General features: G+C 45.4%; 5 protein-coding genes across 5 annotated transcripts; 4 read left to right on the forward strand and 1 right to left on the reverse strand.

Annotated features, from left to right (window-relative positions):
- Positions 1-5259: 5259 nt before the first annotated feature.
- Positions 5260-6658, forward strand: LOC115623548. The gene is made up of 2 exons (XM_030517939.1): positions 5260-5555; positions 5652-6658. The coding sequence occupies exons 1-2, from the start codon at positions 5312-5314 to the stop codon at positions 5927-5929; spliced, it is 522 nt and encodes a 173-aa protein (XP_030373799.1). The 5' UTR covers positions 5260-5311; the 3' UTR covers positions 5930-6658.
- Positions 6659-9209: 2551 nt separating this feature from the next.
- LOC115624115 lies at positions 9210-9639 on the forward strand. The gene is made up of 2 exons (XM_030518709.1): positions 9210-9346; positions 9436-9639. Exons 1-2 carry the CDS (start codon positions 9217-9219, stop codon positions 9612-9614), a joined length of 309 nt encoding a protein of 102 aa, XP_030374569.1. The 5' UTR covers positions 9210-9216; the 3' UTR covers positions 9615-9639.
- A 341-nt stretch (positions 9640-9980) lies between these two features.
- LOC115623738 (protein TAPT1 homolog) lies at positions 9981-12561 on the forward strand. The gene is made up of 3 exons (XM_030518249.1): positions 9981-10229; positions 10288-10706; positions 10771-12561. Exons 1-3 carry the CDS (start codon positions 10019-10021, stop codon positions 12226-12228), a joined length of 2088 nt encoding a protein of 695 aa, XP_030374109.1. The 5' UTR covers positions 9981-10018; the 3' UTR covers positions 12229-12561.
- A 438-nt stretch (positions 12562-12999) lies between these two features.
- On the reverse strand, positions 13000-15334 carry LOC115623686 (glutaryl-CoA dehydrogenase, mitochondrial). The gene is made up of 2 exons (XM_030518156.1): positions 14776-15334; positions 13000-14047 (listed from the first exon to the last, which is right to left on the reverse strand). The coding sequence occupies exons 1-2, from the start codon at positions 15248-15250 to the stop codon at positions 13254-13256; spliced, it is 1269 nt and encodes a 422-aa protein (XP_030374016.1). The 5' UTR covers positions 15251-15334; the 3' UTR covers positions 13000-13253.
- An 877-nt stretch (positions 15335-16211) lies between these two features.
- LOC115623976 (GTP-binding nuclear protein Ran1B-like) lies at positions 16212-16886 on the forward strand. The gene has a single exon (XM_030518547.1). It carries the CDS (start codon positions 16212-16214, stop codon positions 16884-16886), a length of 675 nt encoding a protein of 224 aa, XP_030374407.1.
- The last annotated feature ends 3367 nt before the right edge of the window (positions 16887-20253 follow it).

The following is a 20253-nucleotide window of genomic DNA, read 5'->3' on the forward strand; positions in this document are numbered from 1 at the left end:
CCCAGGCGTACCCTCCCTGCCTGTATCCAAAGCCAAAATGTTTCTTGGATACCCTATTTTTGGACCGTGCTTGGGCTATTCCATGGCACAGGTGAGTCTCCCGCCCCTACTGATGCTGCTTTAATGCATCATCACCAACGGTGCGACCATTAAAATTAACAATTAATTTTCAGTTTATGTGGCTACAAACATACATATATTTCAGTGTGATTGAGTGTGAGTGAAAACAATGTAAATATGGAACAATAATAATTTATATAAAAACAAAATAAAGAAGGCTTGCCAACGGCCAATGCGGTTCTTTATGTGCGCCAACATGCAAGTATGCTTATGGCAAATAAATATGTATATAGATATATGTGTATGTGTATGAGAAAAATATGCGCGGTACAAAAATTTATAGAAAAATGTCTAACCAAATCCTAACGAGAGCTCTCGACGGTCATGGGCGCAATAGAAATATAAGACTAATATAAAACACTGCGCGCTACTGCAATTGGCAATCTTCGTACAATATAAGTGTATAAGAGTGTGAATTTTTTATTAATTTTTGAATTAAATAGAGCGCCAAGCTCTGTTTAGGTGCCACTTTCTGCCTTGTTTTGGTTTTTATTATATCTGTATATATTCTTTCTTTTGTATTATCTTCCTTTTTTTTCTTTTGCAGAAACTTCAATGGGCGGCGTGTGGGACCCTGCAGGCGCAGCCCATACAAACGACACGACGTAAGGCGCGCGGGATCTCTGCCTGATGTCGCTGCTCAACCGCGAACAATAGGCACGGCGCGTGGCCAAGGAACGGACTCACCGGCTTTTCTATCCTCCGCTGCTGATGGCGCAGACGGACGTGTCTGCTGTTGCGTTGTGGTGGCGCCGCTATTGCTGCTGCTACTTCTTGGGTGGGCGCCTTTGCTCCGGCTGCCACTGTCGTTGCTGCTGCTGCCGTTGAAAACGCTGGTGCTGGATCTGCTGCTGTCGTTGAAGACGCTGGTGCTGGATCTGCTGCTGTCGCTGTTGCTCCTGCTACGATGCGGCTCGTGCTGCTACTTATGACGGCCGCTGCAGCTGCTGTGTATGGTTCCACCGCTGTCCGAAAACTTGGCGATATGCCGGAAAATCTATATGCCAAGGAACAAAAGGCATTTAAGCACTGGTCGGCACATTTAAGTGGATATACAGGTATGTATACATCGGCATTAGTTCTGCCTTGCATCTATATCCTTATGCTCACCTTCGAACGGCTTCTGGTTCTTCCTTTCCTTTTTCAGGTTTCAGCACGGCCTCCAGTTCACCAAAAGAAAACACTGCCTCGTGGGTCTGCACCGTCGCCCCAAAAACAGGAATGGCGTGTTGCGGCTTGCCTTTTATAGGCCGGATGTCGTATGCCTGCGGATTTTTACGTCCTTGCGCATCCGTTCATCACGGCCTTGACGTTTCCCCACTTTGAGGTGCCATCGGGACACAACCCTGCGCCTGCGTGGCTGCAGTTGCCACCATGGTGCCTCGCTCGGTACCGCTAGATGGCGTTGCAGTACCTTTGTAAATTCTTGGCGCCTTCCGTAGCGCTGCCACCTTTTATTCTTCGTGACCAGCCCGATGCAACACCACCGCAAATATCCAAGTGGGCGGACGCTCGTGCCCCGAAGTGATGTTTGCGCGCATCAAACGGCTGGTGTTGTTGGAGTCCTCTGCTTCGAGTCCGGCGTTGCCTCGGATGACTACTACCGCGGCGCCCAACGTAGGCCACACCCACTCTTGATCTTCAGGTGAGTAGCTCTGGCTGCATCCTCCTCCCTATATTCATCCATTCTGCCTTAGGACAGGCGTCACACTCGGATATCCTTTGCGTGGAATACCCCCAGCAAGTTCCCTTGCAAATCTTCCAGCTCGTATGCGTTGGTGCCGATGGATTTCCTTACGCGAGCTTTTAGAAATTTCCGCGCGAATTTCGCATTGAACGCGCGGCTGAAATCACTCAATGCAAAGTTTCGCCGGTATACCTCCTGACCGGGCGCTAGTCTTAGCCGCCGCGCACGCCGGTTATAGCGAACGCTACTGCGCTCATACGCCGCATGCAATTGTGCCTGGATTTTCTGTTGCAACAGGGATTGCCTGTCTGCTGTACTCAACGCTGCGAATTCGTGCTCGTCTAAGGACCTTAATTTCCTCGCCAATCGGTACTGCGAACCGTGCAACATCATATGTCGGCCGAATAGTGCGAAAAAAGGCGTTACTCCAGTCGCAGAATGCACGCTGTTTCTGATGGCCACTTCAATTTCCGGAAGGTGTAGGTCCCACTCGCGGTGATCCTGCCCCAGATACGCCCGTATCGCGGACAGTATAGTCCGGTTCACCCTTTCGGACGCGTTGCTCTGCGGCGAATACACCGGTGTCCGCAGATGCTTAACACCGTAGCCCTCCATCATGTCTGCAAACTGCTTGGACGTGAATTGCTTACCATTATCGGAGTGTATGACTTCTGGAACGCCGAACGTATGGAACACTTCGTTCACCAAGAAGTCGACGACGCTCCGAGTGGTGGCCTCTCGCATCGCCTTCAGGAACGTGAATTTGGTGAAGTGATCTACCACTATGAATATGAAGGCGTGCCCCTTCCTTGATCGCGGATACTTGCCCAAGAAGTCTATGTATAACTTCTGGAACGGCCTCTCCGTGACGACTTCTGCACCAATTCCCACCTGCATCCCGTAATTGGTGGCTTTCGTCTCTTTGCAGACCACGCATTTTCGGACCACTTCAGCAACGTCTTTGGCCATTCCCGGCCAATAAAACTGCCGCCGCAACCAGGACAACGTCTTCAACACTCCTCCATGCGTTGACGCTTCGGTATGGGCCTTCGATATAAGCATGCCGGTTAGCGCACGCGGAACCCACAGTTTCCACACACTGCCTTCGAGCTGATCTTCTAGCCGATTGAAGGATGTCTTTTTGTAGATCACCCCGTTTTCAATTTTTAAATCAGGTAATTTATCTTTTTGACTTTGAATTTCGCTAATAAGCTCCCGATACTCCTCTGATTCGAATTCTGCGGTTTCTATACCCAACAGGTCTCCTGGGAAGAAATCCAACTCCTCTAAAGTTTCGGCTTCGGTGCTTCTGGACAGCATATCCGCCACGATGTTGTCGGAGCCCTTCCGGTGCGTGATTTCAAAGTCGAAGCCCTGGAGCAGCAACGACCAACGAGCCAATCGCCCGGACAAATCCTTCATGGACATCAGCCATTTCAAACTGGCGTGATCGGTTATGACTGTGAATGGCATCATTTCGATGTATGGCCGGAATTTTTGTATCGCCAATACCGCCGCCAAGCACTCCTTCTCGGTCACCGAGTAGTTCACCTGGTGCTTGTTCATCTTGGCAGAAAAGAACGCAATGGGCCTCTCGTTTCCCTGCAAATCCACCTGGAATAATACGGCTCCGACGCCAATATGGGATGCGTCACATTGTACAAAAAATGGGCGTGAAAAATCCGCGTGTACCAGCACTGGCGCAGATGTGAGCGCCTTCTTCAACGCCTCAAATGCTGCTATAGCTTCGCCACCGAGTGAGAACCGGCCTCCCGATCGCTTTTTCAAAGCCTCAGTGAGCGGAGCCGCTAAGGTGGCAAAATCTTTAATAAATCGCCTGTACCACCCGGCGGTTCCTAAGAAAGCTCGAACCTCCTTTACGGATCTAGGCACCTGTATGCGCTGTATCGCCTGCACCCGTTCCGGATCTGTTCGAAGCACGCCGCCGCCCACGATAAATCCCAAGTATTTCAACGTTTTAAAGCAAAACTTCGACTTTTGTAACCCTATCGTCAGGTTTGCCTTCTTGAGGCATTCAGCTACCCTCTTCAGGTACTCCAAGTGCGTATCAAAATCAGCCGCGAAGACTACCAAATCGTCCAGATATACTTTAACGTTGGACCTCAGTTCATTCGGTATGACCTTGTCCATCAGCCGGCACAACCTTTGAGCGGCGTTACACAACCCGAAAGGCATCATGCGGAATTGGTACAACGGTCGCCCTGGTACCGTAAACGCAGTGCACCTTCTACTGGACTCCTCCAACTCCACCTGCCAAAACGCAAATTTCAGGTCCACACTGGAAATATAATATGTCTGATCGATTCCAGATAGGATTCCCTCCACGCATGGTAGCGGATAGGCATCTTTGACTGTCAGTTTGTTCAACTTGCGGGCATCGAGGCAAAAGCGGTTCTTGCCCGGCCGTCGCACTATGGTGGTGCGGTTACTCCACGGACTATCGCTTACCTCGATGACGCCAAGCGCCAGCATGCTGTCCACCTCATCCCACACAATCTTCTGCATAGCGGGTGATAGAGGGTAGTGCCTGTCTTTCACTGGCTCTGCTCCGCTGACCAATTCAATTCGGTGAGTCTCCAAAGTAGTCTTGCCTAATCCCGCTTCTTCGAAGGTTAAAAATTCTTTTTTTACTTGTTCCAATTGCAGCTTTTGTTGTTCATTCAATTTCCACATATCTGGTTCAGGCCTTACTTCATCCTGGTCCGCATAATGCGCCACTCTATCAGCTAGCAATTCATCGAGGACAAGTCTTTTAACGTCTGGCTTTTCCGGAGGAATTAATAGTGGTGCCAAATTAAACAGCCGCCAAAAGTCGATGCCGAAATACGCGTTCTGTTCGAGTGATGGGCATACGTAAAATTCCACTTCTTTGGCCTCTTCTCGATACACCACTGGTAAACGCACTCGCCCAATTACGGCTCTGTCTTCACCGCCTGCTGTTTTAATTATCGAAATGTAATTTCTGGGCACCATGCCAATCTCTTTCAGCAGTTCCAGACTGCCCTTGCCTAGCACGCTTACCGAGGCCCCGGTATCCAGCAAACCGCGTAGCACATGGCCTCGTACCAGTACTTCGGCAAAAATCCTCGGATCTGCTGCTCCTTCGCGTCGCACTGCCTCGGCCACCAGCTTCTTCGTCTGCCTTCTCACTCGGAATCGTGCTCGGGCCTTTTTAACTTTGGCTGTCACCATCCTCATCCCATCTAACTGATGTTGGGCAAAAATTCTATTACGCGCCTCCAGATATGCCCGCATCTTTTCCTCGTACGGTAAAAATTTCAACTTATTACTATATGGGGTATTTTTCTTATGAAATTCTTCTTTCAGGACCGCTCCGCTGTCATCCTGGTGGGCACCTGTGTCGAGCGCGATTCGCCCACTTGCACCGCACTCCGACGGCCGTTTCCCGTGCAATCGGGACAGGTTGGACTATAGGTGTCGGGCCTGCCACACCTATAACAGAAGACGCGCCTTTCCGGTGACATGCAGTCGCGGAAACTATGGCCGGCTTGTCTGCAGTTCCAGCAAACTAACGCGTGTTGCGGACGCCTTGCCAAACGCGCCTCTTCAACTACGCCGAAATCCGCCGACTCCTCGCCGTTAGTGTCGTCGACCAACTCCTCCACTGCCGGTGGACGGTTTCCGCCACTAAAACGTGTGCCGCTGCGAGTTGGGAACACGCCTTCCCGCCGCTGGACCATAGCTTCCACCTCTACGCATTCGTCACGTAAGTGGTCTACCGTGTACACGCGCATCGCATACACATAACGAGCTAGTTCTATTTTTAATCCTTTTTTTATATATTTCATCATCTCGTTTTCAGATGGTGCTGTGTGGAGACGCGACGCCAGTTTCCTCATGGCATGGAAGTACTCCTCAACGCTTTCGCTTGCCTTCTGCCGTCTTTCGCGCAATTGTCGCATGCGCTCGAATTCATCGGCGGCGCCTTTAAAACGGGACAGCATGCTTCGTTTTAGTTCTGGCCAGCTGTCTGCCCGGTGGTCCCTGACGTACTGCCAGTACCACTCGCGAGCGTGCCCAGTTACTAACAGATGGAAACTGTTTAATACTTCGGACCATGCGCAGCGACACTGTCTCTGAAGGAACTCGACCTGGAAAACGAAGTCTTCAACAGCCATTTTTTCCTTATCGCCGCTGAAAACGATGTCCCACTTTTCGACGCGGCACCATCCGGATCTGCCATTCGCCGCTACATACGGAGGAGGCGGGTCCAGCTGACCACTCCCATCGTAACGCCTGTTGCCTCTTCGACGGGCCGACTGTGCTGCGGGATTTTGCCAATTTCGAGCTGTGTTGCTGCTATTGCCAGCTCCACTGGAGGAATTAGCTGCCGCTGGCCTTGCTACTGGACGCGAAGTTCCTCTTGCTGGTGTTAGAGGTTCAGCCTGGTATTGATGCGGCCGTTTTGGCACCGCACCCCGATTCTGGCTGACTGGCGGTTGCCATGCTCCATTTGCAGCTGAATCGCCGCTATTCGCTCGCGGTTGCAAAACTTCTTTCAACGCGCCCATCAAGTCTTGAAACCCCATTCGGATTTCCTCCTGCAACACTTTGTTGATACCCTCTTTTTGCGATTGGCGGTATGTTTCGTTCGCCTGGGCCACTGCTGCTTCTACCACCGACGCGACTACTGGCTCGGCGTCCCAGTGTGCTGCTGGTGCTATGGACGGCCTCGGAGGAGTGTGCATGAGGCCACCGGTGGAAAAACCTACGGCTCCTTCTAGGTGTTCCTCCAGCACTGGATCATCATTTCTGGCCGTTCTCGACCTGGTGTTATACGCACGCGCAGAATCCTTTTCCATCTCAATCCAAAAAAAAATACGCTCTGTTTTTTTATAATATTTATTTATATTTTGGATTATGAATTTGTTCAGCTTTCCAGCAGGCCCCGAAGAAAAAATCGTATTAATTGTATATATGTATTCCAAACAATGAAAATGTTTGCAAACGCCCAAAACAACAAAAACAAATGGGCAAGAAAATATATGTACGCTGAATATGTATGATGGATAAATAAATAAATAAATAGGTACAACAATAAATAGATAAATATGTGAATTGGAATAAATAAATATGCATATAGTAGTAAAAATAAAAAAAACAAATCTTTAAATAAATTCACGTCCAACTTTGCACGGAAACCAAAAAAAAATATATATACGCTCAACCACAAGACAAATGTAACATATGTATATGCACCAAACGTAACCAAACAGACTTAATAAAATGTAAGCAATAAACAAACAAATTTTCTTTTAAACTTCTGTATATAGGGGCTGAGACTCACACTCCGCCGGAACCCAAACACGGCTCCTATAATATCTACGCCTGTACAGCTGCCCTACGCCACAATTCTGCAATATCTGTTCGCTGCTACATTTATCGCCTTGACGGCGATGAACGACAGCCAACAAATTAAATGGTTGCTTCTTGACACCCAATTCTGTTTTGTGCACCATCTGCTCTGGCTCACCGTGCGTAGCGGTGCATCGCAGGCGACTTTCCTAGTCATCCTGGGCCACCGGTACTCTACGTCCACCAGGCAAACACGATGACACCACAGCGACAGTGCACCAACGAATTGACGCAAGAAATACAACAAAAACACTGAAACGAAATAACAAAAAAAACGCGCATTGGAATCCCCCCATAGTACCCATTGCCTAGCGTCGTTCCAAATGGCAGTCGCAAACGAAGGGCTCATACTCGCACCTTCGTGACTTACTGTCCATGTCACACCCGCTTGCAGTTGGTGCTATAAGGGATTCCGTCCCTACCATACCGATCGTCGGCCCCTAGCCATCGGCTTAATTTATTTTTTCCCTATCTAAATTCTCAGCCTGCGTACGGCGGCTGCCTAGACTCCTCCCCAAACGTGGTACAGGGCCCTAAACAACTCCACCTACTCCTTGGCATTAAAAATTCAAACATCCAAATTGGGCGCCATATTGTTACGACTACGCTTTTCCTCTTGGGCAACGCCGGCTGGCTCATCGGAATTCTCCTTGGGTGTGTGGTTCCAACCCTATGCCCGCGTGAGTCGTACAATAACCGATAACACGGTTCCTCCATCGATAAACAAAATGCCATCACTACAATAAATTCGACGCGCAATATACAAAACCGAATTCAAAACGTAAACAAACCAAAAAAACTAACATAAACTAAAAGAAACGTACTGCGACAAGAAAACAAATAAACGGATAACTCCCTCAAGCCATCCGTACGAATACGGGTGACTGTAAAAGGAGATAATATACGTGCGGACGGACAGGGATTGGAGGCATCGGACAACTGTATGGGATTTAGCTGTTGTTATCCCAGGCGTACCCTCCCTGCCTGTATCCAAAGCCAAAATGTTTCTTGGATACCCTATTTTTGGACCGTGCTTGGGCTATTCCATGGCACAGGTGAGTCTCCCGCCCCTACTGATGCTGCTTTAATGCATCATCACCAACGGTGCGACCATTAAAATTAACAATTAATTTTCAGTTTATGTGGCTACAAACATACATATATTTCAGTGTGATTGAGTGTGAGTGAAAACAATGTAAATATGGAACAATAATAATTTATATAAAAACAAAATAAAGAAGGCTTGCCAACGGCCAATGCGGTTCTTTATGTGCGCCAACATGCAAGTATGCTTATGGCAAATAAATATGTATATAGATATATGTGTATGTGTATGAGAAAAATATGCGCGGTACAAAAATTTATAGAAAAATGTCTAACCAAATCCTAACGAGAGCTCTCGACGGTCATGGGCGCAATAGAAATATAAGACTAATATAAAACACTGCGCGCTACTGCAATTGGCAATCTTCGTACAATATAAGTGTATAAGAGTGTGAATTTTTTATTAATTTTTGAATTAAATAGAGCGCCAAGCTCTGTTTAGGTGCCACTTTCTGCCTTGTTTTGGTTTTTATTATATCTGTATATATTCTTTCTTTTGTATTATCTTCCTTTTTTTTCTTTTGCAGAAACTTCAATGGGCGGCGTGTGGGACCCTGCAGGCGCAGCCCATACAAACGACACGACGTAAGGCGCGCGGGATCTCTGCCTGATGTCGCTGCTCAACCGCGAACAATAGGCACGGCGCGTGGCCAAGGAACGGACTCACCGGCTTTTCTATCCTCCGCTGCTGATGGCGCAGACGGACGTGTCTGCTGTTGCGTTGTGGTGGCGCCGCTATTGCTGCTGCTACTTCTTGGGTGGGCGCCTTTGCTCCGGCTGCCACTGTCGTTGCTGCTGCTGCCGTTGAAAACGCTGGTGCTGGATCTGCTGCTGTCGTTGAAGACGCTGGTGCTGGATCTGCTGCTGTCGCTGTTGCTCCTGCTACGATGCGGCTCGTGCTGCTACTTATGACGGCCGCTGCAGCTGCTGTGTATGGTTCCACCGCTGTCCGAAAACTTGGCGATATGCCGGAAAATCTATATGCCAAGGAACAAAAGGCATTTAAGCACTGGTCGGCACATTTAAGTGGATATACAGGTATGTATACATCGGCATTAGTTCTGCCTTGCATCTATATCCTTATGCTCACCTTCGAACGGCTTCTGGTTCTTCCTTTCCTTTTTCAGGTTTCAGCACGGCCTCCAGTTCACCAAAAGAAAACACTGCCTCGTGGGTCTGCACCGTCGCCCCAAAAACAGGAATGGCGTGTTGCGGCTTGCCTTTTATAGGCCGGATGTCGTATGCCTGCGGATTTTTACGTCCTTGCGCATCCGTTCATCACGGCCTTGACGTTTCCCCACTTTGAGGTGCCATCGGGACACAACCCTGCGCCTGCGTGGCTGCAGTTGCCACCATGGTGCCTCGCTCGGTACCGCTAGATGGCGTTGCAGTACCTTTGTAAATTCTTGGCGCCTTCCGTAGCGCTGCCACCTTTTATTCTTCGTGACCAGCCCGATGCAACATACTGAATTATTATTTTTATAGTCTTTGCGGTTAATTACGCCTGTGAATTCTATCAAGTAGCCGTTAAAAGCTTAAAGTAGTTTTTTTAAATACATTTAATAGCTGAACTTTAAAAAAAAACCTTAAGGAGCCCAACACCACTGGATACTGTTATCGGCAACATGTGTACACACTGTTTGTGTAAGAAGTTGCGTAGCAAAACAAAATATAAATTGGTGAAAAACGAGAAGCGATATATAAATTTCAATGAGTAATTTACAAAATAGTGGTAGTAAGAGACAATTGCGCTTTCGTGGCGACTTAAACAATCGAATTGAGGAACTTCATCATGAAGATCAGCAAAGGCAACCCCACAGTCAAAGCCTTGGCGCAGAGCGTCGCAGCACCACTAAATTAAGCCAACAACACCAGCAACAACAACAGCAAAAACCGAAGCAGCTCCAGGATGAGCTGTATAGTGAGTCCTGGAAAAGAGCGCTGTTTGCATTGGGTTTAATGTTTATTGTTTTTGTTAGCAACATCAACATCTGGTGGGCCCACCACATCAGAGGTTAACACTTTCTATGACTTCTTCAAAGTTGAACTGACACGAGGCTATATGTTGGAGCACGATGAGGAGCGCTACTCGGCACGGCGTCAAAAAATCTATAGTTTTATGCGCATACCGCGCGATCTGGAACGCTTCATGGTGTATGGGATAATGCAGTGTGCCGACTCCTTTCTCTATATACACACCTTCCTGCCCGTACGCTTTCTGCTGGCCGTCTGGAGCCTCCTAACCCGCACAATAGCACGCATTTGTCGGCTAAGGAGCAGTGGACAGCGGTTGCTTTCGCCAGCGGAAATTTGCGACCTTTTGAAGGGCGCCATTTGGGTGGCGGTGACTTTAGTAATGCTGCTTGTGGATACGAATCGCGTTTATCACATCATTAAGGTAAATATCTAGAGTGTCTTTGGTAAAAAATATATATTTATAAAACGTTTTTTCATTTACAAAGTCTCAATCGATCATAAAACTGTATATATTCTACAATATGCTGGAGGTAGGGGATCGTCTGTTGTCGGCATTTGGACAGGACACCATCGATGCCTTGTTCTGGACAGCAACGGAGCCAAAACATTCGAAACGCGAACATTTTGGCGTGGTGACGCACATCCTCTTCACACTCATTTATGTGGTACTGCACAGTGGTTTGATTATGTTCCAGGCCACCTGTTTGAATGTGGCTGTGAATTCAAATAACAAGGGCCTGCTGACCATTATGATATCGAATAACTTCGTCGAGCTAAAGGGCTCCGTTTTCAAGAAGTTCGACAAGAATAATCTTTTTCAATTGACTTGCAGCGATGTGCGCGAGCGTTTCCATCTCTCCGTGCTGCTGTTTATTGTCATGATACAGACCATGAAGGAGTTCGATTGGTCGCTGACGCAATTCTGTGTAATGTTGCCCGACTGTTTTGCCGTACTGTTCACTGAAATACTTATCGACTGGGTGAAGCATGCGTTCATTACACGCTTCAATGAGCTGCCCGAGAGCATTTATCGTGAGTATACGACGAGTCTGGCCTACGATATGACGCAGACGCGTCAGAAGCATGCCTTTTCGGATCACTCGGATTTGGTGGCGCGTCGCATGGGCTTCATACCTTTTCCATTGGCTGTGGTGCTGATCAAGGCCATTTATACCGCTGTATCGTTTCACAACTTGGCTGCCTGGCTGCTAATTTTCCTGGCCTATCTATTTGCGCTGGGACTACGCATTTGTTTGACTATCTGCGCCTTGGGCAAGGCCTGCAAACTGATGAAGGAACACCAGACGGAGCGAAACAGTTCCACACCCAGCAGCATGACTAATGTGCCAACTATTGGTTTGGCTACCTCAGGCACAGCTCAATACAGTACCAACAATAACAATAATATTAATAATAACAATGCTGCGGCTTCAAAACCCACAATAACTACGGCTTCAACTACGTCAACAAATTTATCCTCGCCTTCCACTTCACCACTGGACTTGCATTTAAGTTTTTCACGTTCCAGCAACGCCACAGCCACCTCCACTCCCAAAAAGGGGAATATCGAAGTGGAGCTGGATGTGACAAATTCATTGGAATTAGGCGCCACAGCTTTGTTCTCCAACAGCGATGTGGATTTGGACGATGTGTGCCTTAATGAGAATGTCACAAATGCTGGTGCTGGCACAGCCACTCAGGAACTGTACCAGGAGGAGGAGTTGGTGCGCAGCGAACCCGATCTGATGCAGCTTAGCGATGGAAACGCTGGAGGCGAGCGAGAGAAATTTGCAAGCAGTGCAAGCGCACAGCAGGAGCGCCTCAAACGTTTGCCCAAACGCACGCACAAACGTTCCGAATCCGAGCCCGGAATGCAGTCTATTGTGGCAGCGGCAGCAGCGATCGCCGCTGAGAAAATCAGCGCGACACCAACGCAGTTGTGAGAATATATTGATGGACAAAAAGACAATCTTTGTAGAGAGATAGGCGACGCTTGTGTAGATCGTCGATCTCAATTGCTATGAGACTTTTTAAGACTAGCCTTAATGCAGATGTGATTGTGCTACTTAAAAAATAGGGGGACAATTTAGAAGTTGCATCGAATTTTATACGTATGTATTGGATTTTATAAAGATAAGTCACAAATGGGTTTTTTGAGGTCCTAAAGTTTAATATTCATAGACACGACAATTGTTTTAAGCTTTCATTAAAAAAAAAACTATTCAAACATTGCTCAAATTCCACCTAATTTTAATTCATATATTTCAAGCACTTCAGAGTCGGTCTAATATTTCCCTTATTTGAATGTACATTTTGTTTTGTTATTAAATTTAATGTCGGATGACATCAAAAAAATTTTTGAGTACCTTTGGACTTTTCTGTATTTGTAATTTTAATTTTAAAATGAAACTGATTAAAACGTATATTTTATTTTGTACATTTTGTATGTTTGTAGAATTCTTTAAGAAAGTGATTTGTTTTTAATTCCGAGTACGATCGGCTTATGCGGAAACGAATTTGTAAAGGCACTTGATTTCGAAAAACGACTGTCTAATGCCGCTTTTAAATTTGTTCAAATTTTGAAACAGAAAACCCTAATCTTCTACATATTATAATATTCTAATTGGATTTGGTTGAGTCCTGACACCATTTTCTTGCAAAAAAAAGGTTCAATAGCAAGTAGCACTGTCATTGCATAACAAACTATATGTATGTATAGTTGAAAAAGTCGATTTTAATTTAGAGAAGAGATGAATAATGGCCTATAAGTATATTTAATTTGTAAAGCGCTTTATAGTCCATCCCAGATGCCTTGGTGGTACTTCCTTTGCACTGCATAGTTCATAATTGTAAATGTAAAGGGTTTATATCTGTATTTATAAGTGTATTATGTATATATCTCTAATATCGTAACATAAATGCAACATAATGGTCAACAGTTTTGAAAACACTCTTAGACTCTACTTCATCAGTTGGCAAAGGCAGACAGTCCGGTGATTGAACGTCCCAGAATCAGGGCGTGTATATCGTGTGTGCCTTCATAGGTGTTCACCGACTCCAGATTCACCATATGGCGTATAATGTGATATTCGTCGCTGATGCCGTTGCCGCCCAACATGTCGCGCATCTCACGAGCAATGGCCAAGGCCTTGCCGGCATTGTTGCGCTTCAGGATCGATATCATTTCGGGAGTGATCTGCTTCTGATCCTTCAGACGTCCCACATGCAGACAGGCCTGCAGTCCCAAAGCAATCTCTGTGACAGCATCGGCCAGTTTCTTCTGGATCAATTGATTGGCCGCTAACGGACGACCGAATTGCTTCCTATCTAGTGTGTATTGACGAGCGGTCTCCACACAAAATTCCGCAGCACCCAGAGCACCCCAGGCGATGCCATAGCGCGCATTATTCAGGCAATTGAATGGCGCACTGAAGCCCAAAGCATTCGGCAGCATATTCTCCTCCGGCACACGCACCTCGTCCATGTGAATCATGCCGGTGGGTGAGGCACGCAGAGAGAATTTACCCTCAATTCGGGGCGTCTCCAGACCCTTAGACGACTCCGAACGATCGATTATGAAGCCCCGCAACTTGCCATCCTCGCCCTTGCCCCACACAATGATGACATCGGCGATGGGCGCACTGGTTATCCAGGTCTTCGAACCAGTCAGTATATAGGTTTTCGTCTTGCTGTCGTATTTGGCGCGTGTTTCCATGCCGCCCGGATCGCTGCCATGGTTGGGCTCAGTCAAACCAAAGGCACCTGCAAGTAACAATTAAATTTCTATATTCTTCTTCTTGAAAACAAATATAGCTACCTTTAAAACATAATCTAATGCTAATCTAATCTTAATCACCTATTTCTTAGCGTTTTTCCTAGTCAGCGCTATTTTATGGTTGATTTATCACTCAAAAAAGAGTATAATGCTGGAGTCGAAACATATATGCTCTGCAATCGACCCACTTTAGGAACTTTGTAGATATTTCCAATTAAAAACGGAATGAAAGAGACAAAAAAAACGTTTGTTGCTAAGAGTTGTTATTAATCTGATCATTCACTATTATTGTGGATCGATTTTATACTTTATAATATAGGAAGGCATCATAACAATATATTAATAAAAATGCTAAAAAAAACGAATAGATAGCAGGCTGGACTTGGACAAAGGTTATTTTTCACATTGCAGCTATACAAAATAAGTGAACTGTAAGTGATTTAGCATAAACTTTGTCTATAGTTTGATAAGACAAATTTGCATGCCAAGTTTGCTGTCCTTAGCTATAATAGTTCCACAGTTATTGACGTTCATACAGACAGACAGGTGAACAGATGGACGAATCTTCATACAAATACGCATACATACATGTATGTATGTACATCGATTCGATTTATCGTGCAGCTTATGAGCAGCTTTTTATAAGCAATATTGTGCGGCCATTTACGTTTATTTTCTGAGCCTTGAAAGGAGAGAAATTTTCCGAGCCACTCACCTATCACCTTGCCCTTGGCCATATCGGGTAAATACTTCTGTTTTTGCGCCTCCGATCCATAGTCGTAGATGGCGCCCATAGCGAGCGAACTTTGCACACTGACGGCTGAACGATATGCGGAATCTACGCGTTCCACTTCACGGGTGAGCAGACCGTATGCCACACTGGAAACGCCCGCACAGCCATAGCCCTGTAGGGTGCAGCCCAGTACGCCCATGCTGCCTATTTCCTCCATGATCTTCTTATCGAACTGCTCGAGACGATTGGCGAGCGTTACGCGCGGCAACAGCTGAGCGGTGCAGTAGCTGCGGAAGGCATCTCGTATGGCCACCTCCTCCGGGGTCAGCTGACTCTCCAGATTAAGTGGATCTTGCCAATTAAATTTGGGAGCATTGGCTTTGCTCGCATAACTCGCTGAGCCCCCCAAACGTTGGGCACACGGACGTAGTCTGCCAATTAGACTTTGCGCAATCATTTCTGGGCTGGTTAGTTCACTTTTTGGCGGTGTGCCACACTGGAATTGTTTGAGAAAAGAACAGCCGCTGTCGTTGCCGGTTCGCGAGAGACTAAAAAGCTCAAAGCTTTCGCCAACTTGCCCAATAAGAAAACGCTGCTGGTGCTCAGCTGTTCGCTGTTCTTATTCTCTAAACTTGTTTACTTCATATTCGTGACCGATCTTAATCTGAAGGCCTTAAATTATCTGAGCACCTTCCTATGGCCAACGACACTATCGCCAAGCCGCTTTGCGGGAGAACTCCCTTATCAGTCATTATTGTTGAACACGAAAACAATTCTATAGCCTATATACATACATACATACATATGTACATATATACATATGTATGCATACTTGAGTGTATTTATTGACGTAGTGAGGGGGGCGCGTGCTTATCAGTGCGTGTGTTTACTTGAAGGTCTGGCATATAAAAAGTGTATGCAAAATTTTATAGAGTCAATAATTATACACAATTTGAAGAATCTTTCTGCAAATGAAACCTTTTTTGAATGATGTATAGCATGTTATACGATGTCTTCTTAACAAGACCTCTATATACTTTATTACAGATGTCGAGGTTTTCCTCTTTTAATATTAAATTGGCACATATGTATATTGAATGGAAAATGTTGATTATTTTTTGAGTTTCTAGGAACGTCTTTAATTAAAATCTACTTTAGACAATACAATAATTCTGATTCCCTGCTGGCATATAAATAGATATGCGGGAGTTATTTAGATCCTATACTTAAGTATTTTATAAGTTATACTATAAAAAGTGGACTGTTAACGCTGATAAGATTAATGTGCCACTTGAACTTATTTGTGTTTTTGTATGACTTTTGTGTTTAATGTTTCTGCTGCAAATAAAGTTCTACAATTTGTACAAAGTCACACAACACACTAACACACATATACATGCACACATACATGCGCGCCCATGGAATTGAAACCGAAATTGTCTAGAAGCCACACCTACAAATGCCTGCTTGTGGGCGATAAGGGCACAGGGAAGACGAGCTTCCTGCTTCGCCATGCCACCGGCAAATACGAGACGAAGTATTCACCCACCTGTGGCGTCTCCGTGCACACGCTGCTCTTCGAGACTAACTACCGGGCCGTGGCCTTTCAAATGTGGGATACGGCTGGCGATGCCGAGGTGGGCGGCATACGCAATGCCTACTTCTTGTACGGCCAGTGCGCCCTCGTCCTGTTCGATCTGAGTGCGGCAGCCACTTTTGCCAATGTGGCCAGTTGGGTGGAGCGTCTGCAGGAGTTCTGTGGCCGCCACATCCCGATTGTGGTGTGTGGCTGCAAGGCAGACCTGAAGCGTATGTCCGAGGATATTGACTTTAAGCAGCAGGAGAATGTGGATTACTGCGAGTTTTCGACGCGAGCTGCCTGGAATTTGGAGGCGCCCTTTAAGCTGCTTTGCACAAAATTGTTTCAGCTGAAGGACGTCAGATTTCTCTCACAGCCGGTCATGGGGCCGGCGAAGGACTTGCTACTGGATGGGGCAAGCTTACAACGCATGTGGGAAGAAATGGAGGCGGTGCGTGCAAAGGGGTTGAAGGCCAAAGAAATAGAGTCACAAAAATTAGGCGCGTTTGCGTGATTTTGTAAATCAGGTCAAAGGGCAGCCAATAACAAGAAGAGCAAGAATCAGCGGAACAATCTGAGTGGGTTAAAGGTCAAATTTACTACGAGTCGTTTCTAGCACACACACCTACACGCACCCTTTCGCACACGCACACGCACACGGACACGTGCGCTCTTCGTCAAGTTGCGAGTGAAAATGTCAGACAGAGAACTGTTGCATACTTTTGGGCTGTGCGTGAGTTTCTAGCATCTGTGGGCGGTTGTGGCCGCAAACGAAATGGCAATTAAACAACAAGCAACGGCAACAGTTGATGTAACCTTTAAGCAGAAGCAATAAATTACCGTTAAAACCCGTTACTAACTGCGAATTCATATGGGAGGTGGCTTGGCCGTGGAGTTTCCAGGAAAACTTCGCCTGTTGCACTGAAATTGTTTCACATTAGCATAACGTCATTTAAAAGGTCAAATACTCGCATATATGGGTCCTAAATTGGAAAGTTTAAGTGCTTCTAAACTAAGTTGTGCTTGCAGGGGTATGGCAGAATATTTTCATACACTTTTTAAGTAATATTTCTAGGGAAAGCTTAGCTATGAAGTGCATTCTCTAACTTATAGAGATTTGGAAAAGCCAGATTCGTTTTTTAAATAAAAAATCATGAAAACAATAAGTCTTATCAAAAAGTAAGCGATTTCCAGCTTCCAGTAGGTCTGCAAAGAAATTAAACTTCGCTTTAGCTGCCTTGCTACATTGTATATAGGCAAGAAACTGAGTGTTCAACACGTTGCCTAGACTTGAGTTTGATTCACGTTTTATATTTTCTCGTTGGCTGACAGCTCTTTTTCAAAATCAAGTAGGTTCACAGGAGGGAGGAGAGCGCCTTCACACCAACAGTTAAGAATCATGTCCTTAAAGCAAAGACACCTGACAGAAGCTGTTTATTTGAATTTTGTTGTGTGGCGAATCGATCTGTAGCTTTGGACATAAAGTGAAAATTGTACATTTATTGTAATTATTTTATTCGAACTTCAACCAGCCTACTTGAAAAATATAGCGATTGTTGTGTAAATTCTTTGCCTGCATATTACCTCGATTTATGTTTAATATTATCTTAAACTTTAGTAATAGGCTGCGATACAGTTCACGCCTTAGGTCCCGAAATATCCCATACCGAAAATGCTCATTAAATTTAGAACAGAACTCTACTTATAAAGCCTTTGTGACGATCGAACTCTTGTGGCTTATACATTTTTAATCGCCAGTTCCCACTTGAATTTTTCCTGCAATGCCGCGTTTCCCGCATACCAGCCCCTGTGGCAAATAAGTGACTAAGCAATTATATTCATATAATTATTTATATCGTAGCGTGCATCAGTACGAGTATAGCTTTATTATACTACTATAGTTGAAAGAGTCAGTTGCTCGTTGCTCTTCAACGGGGTTAATTCTTTCAACATTTCTCTAATTCTTTTCTCGTGTGTACTTCAGGAGTAGCGTCTTTTCTAAAACGGACAGCAAATAAAGAAAAAGTAACATCTTACAGTTCATTGAAAATAAGCCTTAAGAAATGGAGACATATCCATATAAAATAGTCATCGTTGGCGACGGCTGTGTGGGAAAAACATGCATGCTCTTGTCCTATACTTCAAATAACTTTCCCGTTGGATATATACCCACAATCTTTGACAACTATACATGCCGGATAGTTATAGATCACAGTGTGCACACACTTTCGTTGTGGGATACGGCTGGCCAGAAGGAATATGTGTGCCTAAGACCCCTATCCTATCCCAATGTAAATTAAAAACATAACTACATACGTGTACTCGTATACAAGTATCTTCGAAGCATACGGCTACTAAAAAATTTCTTTATTTTCTTTACTACAGACGCATTGCTTCATAATATGCTACGCCATCGATACGCCAAGCTCCTTAGATAATGTTCGAAATATATGGATACCGGAAATTCGACGTTTTTCAAATACCGCTGCCATCGTAATAGTAGGAACCAAGTCCGATTTGCGGGAATTGAACTCAGATAGGTTTATCACCACAGAGGAGGGTCAGCACCTATGCAAGGAATTGAAAGCGGACAGTTTTGTGGAGTGTTCGGCCAAAACCAGAAATAATCTTAGCAGAGTGTTTGTTGAGGCCGTACGCGCTATACAACTAAGGAGAAAAAAACAGATGAAGCCTGTAGTCAAGTCCACTTGCTCAATACTCTAACAATAGTGATTCACTCTTACGAAATGCTTTTTAATTATTGTATTTCTAAATAAAATTATTCCAAAAATAATTGTCAAAAGCTTAGCTTGGTGTGGATTTGACACTGAAGAGCTTTTTAAACTGCGAACGATCTACAAAAAGCTTTTTTTAATGCATCATCAATATATATAAAAGTCGAGAACGGCTGGATAAATTTTCATGGATTTTGATATGTTGTATATGTCTCCGTCTGGAATAGCAGAATAACTATTAAAAACATTGGAATTCGAGCTCCAAAAGGGGGAAAACAGGCTCCAAAGCTACGCTCCAAATGAATTCATTTATAATTTTGAGTGTTTGCTAAAAATGCCTTGATTATGGTGTTTCGCCACGGATCGACTCGTCTTGTCATGCTGATCAGGATTATATATACTTTGTGGGACCTGCCACGCCTCCTTCTGGCTGTTACATTTTTCACCTCCCGCCAACCTTATATACATACGTTCATTTACAGAGTATAAAAATCCCTATGGTACTCTTCTTTTTTTTAAAGCAATAACAATAAAAAAGCAATAATCAGTTCTCACAACTTTTTTTTGTGGAAATGTAAATAATTTTTGGTGTGTAATTTTGTGTGTAATTTTGTGTGTAATGCATAATGGGGGAACGATGTTACGTTTGCTGAGTTCAGCGGATCCATTGTATGGCTTGTATAACTTTAATAGACTCTCTAACATCAAAAGGGGGGGATGGGCGGCAAAACTTAGCGTAACTTTTTTTTGGGTCATATTTCAAAGGTGCCGGAAATGAGCGCACAAATCTGCCAACTGCCATTGGCATTGGCCCAACCATTGATGTGGGTGTCTGGCTGCCATTTACCTTTGACATTCAGCTTCTAGCTCGGCATAAATGCCAGTGTGCCTTTGTGTGTGTGTGTGTGTTCCTTCCGTTTTGGGTTGAAGGTTGCGCGTTGGCGTTGCCCTACAACTGATGGCTGCTGTGCGGGCCCCCCTCCTTCCGTTTTTGATTTGTTCTTTTTGGCGGCAAACTGGCGCATGTAGACATCTTGGAAGGTTGGTCCCCGCCTGCCTGTCTGTAATTGATATGTTGATATAATTTGTAAGACCACAAAAGTCACGCGGCCTAACCCATGAGTCAGTGCACCCAAGGAAGGTTCC

The sequence above is a fragment of the Scaptodrosophila lebanonensis genome, unplaced genomic scaffold (genome assembly GCF_003285725.1).
Source record: "Scaptodrosophila lebanonensis strain 11010-0011.00,11010-0021.00 unplaced genomic scaffold, SlebRS2 tig00000053-arrow-pilon, whole genome shotgun sequence".
NCBI lineage: Eukaryota > Metazoa > Arthropoda > Insecta > Diptera > Drosophilidae > Scaptodrosophila > Scaptodrosophila lebanonensis.

Bases quoted from the DNA above. Each gene is read 5' to 3' on its own strand.
- LOC115623548 (XM_030517939.1), top strand. From the start codon at position 5,312: ATGCAGTCGCGGAAACTATGGCCGGCTTGTCTGCAGTTCCAGCAAACT. The intron at 5,556-5,651 runs GTAAGTGGTCTA...TCTCGTTTTCAG, and splicing joins CACCTCTACGCATTCGTCAC to ATGGTGCTGTGTGGAGACGC.
- LOC115624115 (XM_030518709.1), top strand. From the start codon at position 9,217: ATGACGGCCGCTGCAGCTGCTGTGTATGGTTCCACCGCTGTCCGAAAA. The intron at 9,347-9,435 runs GTATGTATACAT...TTCCTTTTTCAG, and splicing joins ACATTTAAGTGGATATACAG to GTTTCAGCACGGCCTCCAGT.
- LOC115623738 (XM_030518249.1), top strand. From the start codon at position 10,019: ATGAGTAATTTACAAAATAGTGGTAGTAAGAGACAATTGCGCTTTCGT. The intron at 10,230-10,287 runs GTGAGTCCTGGA...TGTTTTTGTTAG, and splicing joins GCTCCAGGATGAGCTGTATA to CAACATCAACATCTGGTGGG. The intron at 10,707-10,770 runs GTAAATATCTAG...TCATTTACAAAG, and splicing joins GCGTTTATCACATCATTAAG to TCTCAATCGATCATAAAACT.
- LOC115623686 (XM_030518156.1), bottom strand. From the start codon at position 15,250: ATGATTGCGCAAAGTCTAATTGGCAGACTACGTCCGTGTGCCCAACGT. The intron at 14,048-14,775 runs GTGAGTGGCTCG...TGTTACTTGCAG, and splicing joins GGCCAAGGGCAAGGTGATAG to GTGCCTTTGGTTTGACTGAG.
- LOC115623976 (XM_030518547.1), top strand. From the start codon at position 16,212: ATGGAATTGAAACCGAAATTGTCTAGAAGCCACACCTACAAATGCCTG.